An 11,905-nucleotide genomic window follows, 5' to 3' on the forward strand; every position below is an offset into this window, starting at 1 on the left:
GACAATACAATGGGAAACTCTACATAGTTCATTCGTACATTGGCAAAATACAAAGTGGTTTCAGAACACATTCCAACAACTTCTGCATAAACAGTAGAATATCACCGTAACAATATCTCGGTCATACAACTTCTTCACCAACTATGTTTAGGGATCCACAAAAGGCAAACGTGCTTCCCCAATGTTACTCATTTTCAAATGGAAATGCGATTTGAATAACGTATTGTGGCGTTAAAGGGTGGACTAAGAAATGCTCCAGACTAAAAATATGGCCAAGGCAATGAGTTGGATTTTATTCTTTAGAGGTGGTTAATTATGTATGTCACTGAGCTAGGACGGAACCAATGCTTTACTATACATATTAACAACAAATAGGTCAATTCCTAAAATGTATTTAAAACGTATTCTTATTATTATCAATTTATTACAAACCAGTGCCCATGTATATCAAAACATGATCAAAATACAGAAATAAAATTATCCTACATAGTCAAAACCGCCATTTATAAAACACTGTAATTTACAGAACACACGCTAATGTTTTAACATAATCTAAGAAAAAAAATGTACACTATTTAACTGCCCTGTAATAAAACACTTTGGTTCGTTTATACAAAATGTGTTTTATTGTAACATTTTAAATAAATTATTTAAAAAAAAAACAAGAGCGAATTACTTAACACATACATACGGTGCATATCAATGGCAATATTTATATGATTTACAGGCTATAAATGTCTTATATGAAGATGCTTTTTGTAAAAATGTTTGAAGAATAGGCATGCTTTTAAGCAGACAGTATCCATTTTGTTTTGGCCTACAAAGGCTTTTGAACATTATTATTCACATCAGGTGTATCTTCCATCCCTCTCCTGCTTTTCAAAACAACGTAGCAACACAGTATAGTCGTTTGTTGTTTTTCCAAAATGTAGGAAAATAACAAAGAAAAAAATCTTGTACAATATTTTATGCAAAAAAAAATATAATTTAGTAGATTGAAAAGGGCTATGGTGGGGGTGGGGAAGTGGACCAAATTGCTTTGTTGTTAAAGGTGTGTTATTCCCGACTATTGACTTCAAGTTGTGTAAGTTTGCAATCAGGATACATCCTCTTTAATACATGTCTACATCGTTCTGTGTATGCCCGTGTATTGTATTATGTTCACATTACCTACTAACCAGGCGCTAGGCCTGCAGAAACTCAAGTAATTCAAGTCAAACGTTGCGGTAAGTGTGGGATTGCAGACATCTACTGAACAAAGGTTACGAGTTTATTTTTTTTTATATAAACGCACGTCCAACTAGTGCTACGTTTCTTGTTAGAGAATAGTTCTGGGATCAGAGTTTCTGTAAGAATGCTCTCCTGGTCCAGGTGATGATGAATTGCTTGGAGGAGTTGGAATACCACTTGCTCCAGTGCTCTGACACACGTACCATTCGCTCAGGTTAGCTGCGTGGGAAGATGTGATGGGGTCAAGCTGCGAGGCTGGAGCCGGGGGGTCCCGACCCGAGTCCGAAGATGGAGACACCAGCGAAGGGGTAGAGGATTCGTAGCCCGAACTTGGAGGAGGAGATTTGCAGTGGACTTTCATATGCTTACGAAGGGAACTGGGGTGCGTGTACGATTTATCACAGCCTCTTACTTTGCAGTTATAGGGCTTGTCACTTGTATGCACATGAGAATGCTTTTTCCTGTCGCTGCTGTTAGCAAAACGTCTGTCACAGCCTTCAAACTCGCATTTAAAGGGTTTTTCACCTAAAAGGAAACCACAAGGGGCAGAGTGATGAGTCACAAACGTTAAGGTATTTTCTTTTCATTATTGACGTTAAGGTATTGAGGTCCACTAAGAAAGTCACTAACACGCGTTTTAATAAAGAGCGAAATTACCACTTGAGGAATTACAGTAAAATATTGCATTCACTTTCTTGTAGATTGAAGTATAATTTCTTCTCGTCGGTCTCCATTCTCCTTGTGATTTACAATAAATTCCCGACACAGCAGAAGAGGGAATAGCAAAAAAAAAGATACTGATAATTATTTTAATAAAACATGTCAACATCATTCAATCTGATCTCAGTGCAAGTTAGTAGATCTGCAGTAAATATAAAACAGCGTGGCTACAGTGTAAAGCTTCGCCACTGAGTTCGTCTCCCCGAACTCTCAAAATGTCGATTTAATATTACACCGTAATTAGCCAAACGTTCAGAAAGCCGTTAGAATAATTTGACCTTCACTTGCTAGGTTGAGACGGCCAATCAACGATATTAGTGTAGTACAAGCTAGTAGTAAGTTAGTGGGCCCATGGGGAAGCCCAGACGCATAAACACTGTTATTGTGGCGTGTCTGGAGCGTCCGACACCACGAGCATGAAGTCTGCTCTGACAATTCCCGAGAGCTCTAAACTCCTCCTGGCTACTCATTTCTCCTTCTTCACTATTAATGCTGTGTATAAAAGAGTGAGTAATGTAAGATTAACTGCGACCAATCCTTGTTAACTGTCATTTCACCAGCTAGCTTAGCCTTGGCTGAACTAAAACGTCCCAAAGCCTAACATAACTTTATAGCAGATCATTTAGGAAAAGATGGCTACCTGGTGATCAACTCTTGTCAGCTTTTTTGTACATTGTCATCAATTATTTTACTATCCATGTTTAATTCCCGGTTTAAACTTTAAACGGCAATATTTGATAAGTGAGGGCAAAACTACCGAAGCCTCTGTTTACCCAGAGGCGATCTTTGCATGCTTGTTGAAATAAATAATGTAAAAGGGACGGGATTTCAATTCAATAAAACCTGCCTATAAAGGACTGAAGCCAATCAAACGGCATGAATATTTTACAAGATAATTACTTTGTTAATAGAATTACTCTACTTGCTATTTTTTATTTAAGAATTTAGTAACATTACTGTTTTCAATTTTAAACTGAAAGAGAAATGCAATATTTATCATAATTACAGAGATTAATTGCAACATATGGAGAAGACTAGTTAACTGAAATATGGGTATTAATTCGACGCTACAAAATATTCAGCTGTTTTATTGGTTGCTATATTATTTTAAATAAATAGAAATACGGTCGGTCGAATGAAAAGCTCTTGTAAATTACGTACTCAGCACTCTAAACTGAAGTATGGGAAAGTTTGTTTAGGCAAGCACACTACAATACTATCAAGTGTCAGACACGCACAGCAACATAGTTCTGCACCAGCAACATAGCAAGATTTACATGTGTGACATACTTCACGATTTAAAAGTATGGACCCGAATTATGTCATTGGTTGTTACTTTATCTAAAATATCCATTTTGCATCTTTTGCGACAACACGCCATGCATTTATCTCTCCCCACCCCCCCCCCCCCCCCAATCCCATAAGCAACAATCTATGCTCGTTCATTTAGAATGTATTAGGGAAAAAAGTATTTTTGAAGTTCATATGTACCCGCGTTTATTCTTGTTAAAACAATATCACAAACCACCTCTTGATCCGATATACAGCCAAAGTTCCATTCGATCAAACCTATTCTAGGGCTGAGGGGCGAATAGAAGTTTCAGTGGAAAACAGTGCCTCGGGTTAAATTGTGTCTATTGATTTCACAGAGAATCCCTCGCTCTTTCACCACCCCAAACATTCGCTTAACCCCCTCACCACCCCCCCCCCCCACGCCCTCATTCCCTGCCCCTCCCCCATGTTCACCTTCGCCAACTATACTTGGACTTAAAATCGACCAATAAAACATGTTTTGCAACCGAACAGCAATATATTCATCGTTTGAGGAGATACCCGCTATTACGTGGAGGTGGGGGTGGGAAGCAGGGATGTTCGAGGAGGGGAGCATTTCGAAGATGGAGAATGGATTTCGTGGGTCTACATTACCCTTCCCTATTTTGAACCCGAATAAGGCCGCGCACAAGCGGATTGCAATAAAAAAGAGCAGGCCAACGACGTATTGAACCGTTGCTCTAAAACCAATGAAGCGAGGGACTTCCAGAGAGTGTGGAAATTTTACGTGCAGTTTCATAACTTGTAGCTTATCCAATGAAGTTCAAAAGCAGCTTTTGAATAGCGACCTACGCTATTTACTTGGGGCTAAGTAAAGCTAGCAGATGTTTCTGACACATGTCCAAGTTTCACAAATGGCTCTGCAAAAGGCATTTTTCGAAAAGCTAGGCCTAAGCACTTGCTTTCATTACTCTTGAGATTATAACATGTTTAGGGTCATAAATAATGATCCGCGTAGACAGTGGCAAAATATTGCATTGAACATATTTAAGTTAATGCGTTCATGTTTTCAGATTCTCGCAAAACCCCCCAGCAATTATGCCTAATCATTTAATTTTTTTTGTCAAATGCAAAAGTTCCCTTAAATCTACTTAATATCAAAACAACGTTCACAGATACTGGCGGGCAGCTTCGTGAAAAATCAACGCAATTTAACTGTGTTTGAAAGATATACATTTATTAGCTTTTAATTTCCGTCGAAATTAAACCAACGCAACTTTGCAAATGGCAACTCTAAGATTATTTAGAGCTAAAACATTTCAAATAATTTATTGCCTTCATCATTGCGAAGTTCTCCAAGCTGGGTGATGTAAATGAATGCTATAACATTAGGCTATCTTCCAAAACACATAAAGCTTTACTCTGCGTTGCATTGAAGTCCCACTGGTTAAAAAAAATTCGAAAATATGTTTTATTATTTCGTTAACTTCTAGATACCGAAATGAAATAAACATGAAATAACTGACCTGTGTGCGTTCTTTTGTGGATCTTGAGATTTTCTGATCGGGCAAACACTTTGCCGCATCCAGGGAATGGACAGGGAAAGGGTTTCTCGCCAGTGTGGACTCTGATGTGATTTACAAGTTTATATTTGGCTTTGAAAGGCTTTCCTTCTCTTGGACACTCTTCCCAGAAGCAGATATGGTTCGACTGCTCTGGTCCCCCAACGTGTTCCACTGTTACGTGAGTCACCAGTTCGTGCATCGTGCAAAAAGTTTTGGAGCATGGCTTTTTAGTGACAGGGTCCGGTTCAGTCCACTTGCAGATCAATTCCTGCTTGATAGGTTGCCTCATGTAGCGAAAGAATGCGCCTGCACCGTGGTGGGCAGCTAAGTTCATGCCACCGTAGCTATGCAGAGGGGAAGAGGCAAAAGGATCACTCCTGGAACTTGCCACTTGGCCGTAGTGTTCGGACCTGGCGTACATATCTCCAGGTAGCCCCAGTCTTAACTGTCCGTTCAGATGGTGTCCAGTGGGGGCTGCATGGGGAGCCTGATCATGGAGTCCAGGGAATAAAGAGTGGCTTCCAGCCTCGGGGTGACCATGATGTCCGGGGTAGCTACCTGTTGTTGATACAAACATTCCATGGTGAGAACTTGTGCCAGGGTATTGATCTGTGAGCCCAGGCATGACTGAGGACGTCAAATCTCTGCGGATGAGGAAGTCTCTACCTGCCGAGAGAGCCTGGGCAGTGTAGCTGGCGTGGGAGTGCGAGACCGAGTAACTGACTGCGGCTGCCGCCTGCGCTGGGCCAAAGGCTGCCGATGGATTGGAGACAACCTCAGCGTGGCCTGGCATATGATGGTGGTGAAGGTGGTGGGGATGGTGATGGGGGTGGGATGGGCTGAGTTTAAGAGCCGCAGCGGCTGCAGGGTGCCCCATGTGTTCAGGCCCGAATGGACTCGGCCCCAGGCGGGCTTTCTCCAGTACTCTCCCCAGGGTGCGTGTGTGCCATTGAGTGGGGATGGCCGCTGAACCCCGGGAAGCCTGTCATGCTCTGAGGGGGATGGTGATGGTGGTGGTGGTGAGCTCCTGCCAAGTCTACTAATCTCAGCGCTGGGTTTCGTTTGGCGAATGATGGGTCCACCATCGGACTCCCCAAAGCTTCCATGCTTATAATGCCTGACTGCAGGAAAATAACAAAATAAACTTTTTTTTTTCCAAAAGTTACCGAACTTTAGAAACTCGCCCTTTGCCAACGTGGAAAGCCATTCGGTGTAGAGAGTGCAGACGGATAGCAGCAGCAGGACGCATTGAGAAACTGAATTGAGATTCATGAACAGCTTTGCAGCCCGTCGAGCTCCGCGAGCAACACGCGATCTCATTGGTCAGTTTCCAATGATTGACAGTGCCAGTTACGGACCCCAGACAGGGCACATGCGTATTACCCCCAGGCGGTTTTTGATGGTGGGGGTGGGGAGGTGGTGGATAGGGTAGGGGGTTGGCAATGGGCAAAGGGGGCGGTGAGGGGTGAAGAGAACATGGAAAACCCTTTTTGGCTGAAAGGCGTGGGATTCTTTTTGCGAGTTTCTTGCAACATTGATTAAGAGAAACTGCAACTGCTTTTCACCTCTTTATTTGCAGTTCTTGCTTGAATCGCCAAATGGAAGATCTCTCAAAGTTGATCTGAGCAGATGATTAAAAAAGTAAATTGCAATGATTCTTTCTATCTTACGATCATTCACTTCTGCTAAAACGTGGGTGTTGTGGAAGAGTCAACCAAGATAGACTGGAGAGCTTTGAATGGTTCTGGTGTACGTAAAGTATTTTCAACTATGAAATTAAATTATATGCGTTGATTATTAATGTGGACTTACTCTTTTGGAGGGATTAATAGGGTAAAGAAATCAGCTGGATTTTGTTTTGAATGAGGTGTTGCACTGGTCCTGGTTTCTCGGACAAATATACAGTTAGAAGTGAAGGAAAGTTTATCCCTTCCCTGAGCCGGTCACATACCAGTATCTGCTTAGCAACATCAAACATCTTGCCCCGCGCACCGCTTTATTTAGCCACAGCAGATCCTGCGGCTTATGCAAGAATTCAGGGGTTTTTTTTTTGCGGGGAAGAAAGAAGGTTCGGCACCAAATTGAAAATGAGGTTATGGCCTGTTATACTTCGGCCGGAAATTAGTGAGTGATTTTTTTAAATCTTTCCTGACACTAGCAGACTTCCAGGCGTGTTATTTTTTTTGGGACAAAATTAGACGACTGGTGTTCTTAGCGGCACAGACGATCAAAGAGATCCCCAGTCAGAGGCATCTGTTAACTTTTTTTCTCCCCCAGACTGAGGAAGAAACTTTCTCAGCATGCAATAACTTATTGAGTTCTTTTTGCCTGCGAGTCCAGGGTTGGTAATTCTGTAAGCGAGAATTCAGGGAAGTTTGTACTTTCGTGGAAGACGTTGGATCTGACTTGAAGGTGGGAAAGGGGGAGGGGAGATGTTCATGTGGAATACTTTTATTTTCTTTAGGCTTGGGACATTTTTTTTTACTTCCGTGTTGGTTTTTTCCTGCAGATTGCCAAGCGATTTGAATTGCTGCCTACATCACTTGGATGCAAACGTGCTTCGATTTTAGAAACAAAAACGTGTTTCCAATTGCAAAACACAACTCGCGAAGACAATCCCAGACCGTGCTTCGAGAGTCTATACACACTGCACAATCTGCAAATATGCTTGCGGTGGAAAAAGAAAGTAAACTGTAGCGTGTTATGGGAAACACAGAAAAAAAAATAACGTGATGACAAATTGCTATTTACTTGTATCCTTTCTATGGGCACACGCGAATGAAAGGCCTTTACCCGGCTCTTTATATCAGCTTCACAATATCATATTTTCCTTCTAATACCGTAATGCAATGCTGGTCACAATCCCTCCCCCAACATACAGTCTTATATCTGCATCTCTAACTTGCTCTCAGTTCAGACCGTCTGTTTAAGTCGCCCTGAGTACACACGTCTGGCTCCTACGATAAAAGAAAGTAGTTTAGATTTTTTTTTCAGAGTAGCGAGAAAAGACGGGCTACTAACTCAAAAATCTACATTGTGGCTCCTCAGATTGTTCACCAAGGGTATTAAAGGGGGACGGAAACCTAGTGCAGCGATATCGTGGATTTAGGCCGATGTCCTAAGCTGAGCTGCGGCAGAGATTGAAGCCTGCAATCTTGCACACAGCAGACCTACAGTGCAAGAGAGACAGACAGACAGAGAGACAGAGAAAAAAGGTAGGTTTTGCAAAGGGAGGTAGGAGTAATAACGTGGATACAAATGCATGGGGGCGGAGTGGTGTGAGGGAAAGAGAGAGAGATAGAGAGAGAGAGAGAGCGAGCAAATTTAAGATGGGAGAGAAATGAGGAGAAAGGCGTGGACGTGCGAGGAGTATATCCAGAGAAATAAAGAAAAATGGGTAAAAAGTATGATCAGATGAGAACACGTGGGGAGGGATGGGGCATGGAGGTGGGGGGAAAATTCACACAGTTTGTCTTCACCCACAGCATGTTGAATATAATGAAATGTTCGCTCAATTTGTAAACAAAATCTTTCTAAACGTAGAAGACGGGCCAATGAGATAATGCAGAGAAATGTCATTAACGCATATTCACTGTCTAACAGTAATTTCATAAAAGGCTTTGAGATAGCTAATAGAATCATATTGCACTACGGTGCATGTCTTCCCTTCATAAATAGTAAATATTCCAAAGAGTTGGTTTTGTATTTCAGTTTATTCCCGTATTATGTGCACCTTCCATATTTTGAATCCCTCAGGCCATCAAGCGGAATCACAAACCGCGAAAATAATCGATAAATCTTTGCGTGTTTTTTCACCCAGTGCTTTAACGTGCAGCAGAAGAGAATGTAGCGTAGATATGTGAATGCTGACACGTTTATATTTTAGCCTCCAGGGCTTAATACTGCAGACTTAAAATGGGATTTGTACATGTGCTTCTGCATTACCTGATCAAGCCCCCACCTTGGTGTTGGTTTGCCTGCTGTCTTCCAAGGAATTTTTCAGTAGGAACTGACAGTCCCTCGAAAAGAAAACAATGCCAAGGCACGTTTCAATATATAAATGTTTCTGTAAACGTAAATATCAGAGAAACATGAGTGAATGCTGTGATTGAATAATATATTCACATTTTGTGATGGTGGAAATATTATTCTACATATGTATGCAATATTACATACAAAAGTGTCACGGACCACTAATTGTCCAGTATTATTTTATATTTATGAAATTCCAAAATGAGTAAAAAGGAAGAATATTTAATCACGAGGGACTTCTAAGGAAAAATACACGGTGTGTCATATACACTACGTTCCCGCTATACTTCTTTACTGTAAATGCATTTTAGCCAGATGATATGTTTTATGATTCAGGTTAAGTATAGAATGTGTACAGTACGACGATACGTTCAGTCACACCTAAACATATGGCAGGGGTGTGTTATGTGATTGATACTTTCATACAATCAAATGTTTTATTGTTAACGTTGAGAAACTATGATAAATTTGTTTTGGTAGAAGAAAGCCCAAAATTTAGTCCAAAGAGTCTGGAAATGAGTATGTTACTTTTGTTTTTCAAGTATGGAGGGTAGTTTTCCTTTCTTGTGTGATTAAAATAAGACAAAATAATGCGGTGTAGATTTTTTTTTCTCCTTCTTATGGTGGGCAGTTCACAGCGTCCTCAACCCCATTATAAACAGGAAATTATTACAGAATTCCAGGTTTGAAGTGTGTAGGATCAACACTAAAGACGCCCATCTGAGATGCCAAGAAATTTCGATTATACCTTTGAGCAGCATAAAATACGGCGAATAAGCCTTCTTGGAAAGCAATAAATAGGCAAGGTACTCAACTTGAGTTAAAACACAATTGAACAGAGTAAATTCCAAATTATTTTCGTGCACTATTGGAGGAAAACCCCACCTCTTGTTTTAAAAATAGAAGCCCAAATGCGGCGATCATTTAATGCAATGTTTTCATAAGTTATTTTAATAGCACATTTGATGCGAAAAGGAACTAGAAATCTCTCTCTAAGGTTCCCAAGATTCCCTGCGTTCTACTCGTTTCTTTCAGCCCTCTCGCAAAATGAACAAGGAAATACTTCATTTTTACTACAGTTTAATCCGGCTCGCTGCAACCCTGTGAGTTTGTGGTTGAAATCATAAACTCTAAACCCAGGATATACTGACTCACATTGTCAACAAACACAATGAACCAATTGCATTTCTGGGAAAGAGCAATGATTTCCCAGTTAAATTATCCCCCGAAAATTAAAATCGAGCCACATGGAACCCGCAACAGCAGTTTTGCGAAGTAAAATAATAGAGACTCGATTGTCTAATTGCTGGGATCGAGTCCACATACTCAAGCTGTGAGTGATTTACGTTAGTAATACTGTATACGGTGTTGGAATTTAGATCCATTCTCTCTTGTCAAGAGACATTTGCAGATATTTAATTAAATAAGTTTGATTGAGAAGAGAATGTCGTGTTTACGTGCAAAATACATAAACTGTGAGATGAAATAATATTCCAGCTTTAAAAATGTAGCAAACACCGAATGATTGATGCATCGCGGTTAATTAGCAACATCAGTGCGGTTGGAGGACTTTAGGCACGGAAGGAGGAGTTACTTTTTACCTTTGCTCCATTCTTAAATGAGATGTTTATTCTGTACCTCGCCTATATAAGATGCCAGTCCAGGCCCCTCCCCCTCGTAACTGACGATATTAATTTCATGTACCAATAAGTGTTAGACTTTTGTCTGGCTAATTATATTGTTGAAAGTAATTTTCAAACAGAACCAATTGATTTCATTGTTTGGTTTTGCCTGAGCAATATGTCAGTATCTACTTTTCATACATGGTCGTTAACTTTAAAATCTTAAGGTTAAAACATTATTATTTCATATTTCGTACAACAATTGAACAATACACGTTTAGAAGAGGAGAACTGACACACCTTAATCGTTTTTCTAAAGCTATGGGTTAGTCGTCGGAATAAAGCATTTGTTTCAAAGCAAGAATGAACCTGTCCCATGGAAAGAGGCTGGTATGTGATAACCAGTTATCTCTGTGGCAGAGAAAAATGGAGTTCCGTCTGCAGTTCTAACTGGAGTTAAGATCACTAGCTACAACTTTAGCATAGCCTCAACGTCAACACATTGTGTCTATAAAGACACTAATTATAAATTATACTGAGACAATCCAGCACACTTTTCAACGTCGGAACTCGATGCACGTGATTAGTTCATTTACCTGCTGCGTTGTCCGCGCAGAATTTAAGTGTCCACTACCACAACTGATGTCTGACTGGAACCGACTCAATAGCTGAGGAAAGAAGCTAAAAACAGATGAACTTACACCAGTTAGTGCCCGATCGCGTTTCTGGAGAATAATTATACGAACTGACAATCCACACTTCCCAATTTTTCAGTAGGAATATAGCGTTCACTTGAAAGCTTTTTGCCCCTAAAGTTCAACATCGTAACTTTTCTAAGCACCTTCTTTGTGAATTATATTTAAACATTCTACATTCAAACCAAAATTTTGGGAACCGATACTTATGAATTGTACACATTTTCATGATATGACTTTGATGTTAGTGGTACATTACATTCTTCTTCTACAAACACGGAACATTGGCGAAGAAAAGATCAACGCCTTCAAGTTGTTGCCAAATTACTGCTAACTATTCTAGATGACACTGACCCGACCACGCATTCAGCTAACGTCTGTTGTGTCACTTGAAAGCTTTTCTGAAATGAATTGGAAGGCTATAAATGTGATTAAACATCCTGTGCAGTTACCTGTACCCCGATATTTATGATAGAAAAAAAAACCACCAAGAAGATCAAAGTGTAAGTCCACATTGATCTAAACGACTTACCTGATTTACATTATACTGCATTCCAAAACCATGCAAATATCATAGAATAATATGGACTCCAAATACACAGGGTCGAAGGTTGATGTTTCAATACGATATTCGTCAAATATTAATTCTGCTACTTCCAAGCAGAGTATATTGATCTACAGCAAACAGCTGTTTGTGGGATGTACTGTCACTAAGTTGTACAGTATGCAACCACACACACACACAAAATGTAAATAACCTCCGTTCAGA

At 40.4% G+C, this 11,905-nt stretch overlaps 1 protein-coding gene across 1 annotated transcript in view; it reads right to left on the minus strand.

The window, feature by feature from the left end:
• Positions 1–1,318: 1,318 nt before the first annotated feature.
• LOC138743608 (zinc finger protein ZIC 4-like) overlaps positions 1,319–11,905 on the minus strand; it is a 50,676-nt gene continuing 40,089 nt past the window's right edge. Inside the window, 4 exon segments of the mRNA XM_069899123.1 lie at positions 1,319–1,755; positions 4,749–5,345; positions 5,454–5,700; positions 5,702–5,908. Coding sequence (XP_069755224.1) covers positions 1,319–1,755; positions 4,749–5,345; positions 5,454–5,700; positions 5,702–5,908 — 1,488 coding nt within the window.

Source organism: Narcine bancroftii, chromosome 9 (genome assembly GCF_036971445.1).
Source record: "Narcine bancroftii isolate sNarBan1 chromosome 9, sNarBan1.hap1, whole genome shotgun sequence".
Classification (NCBI taxonomy): domain Eukaryota; kingdom Metazoa; phylum Chordata; class Chondrichthyes; order Torpediniformes; family Narcinidae; genus Narcine; species Narcine bancroftii.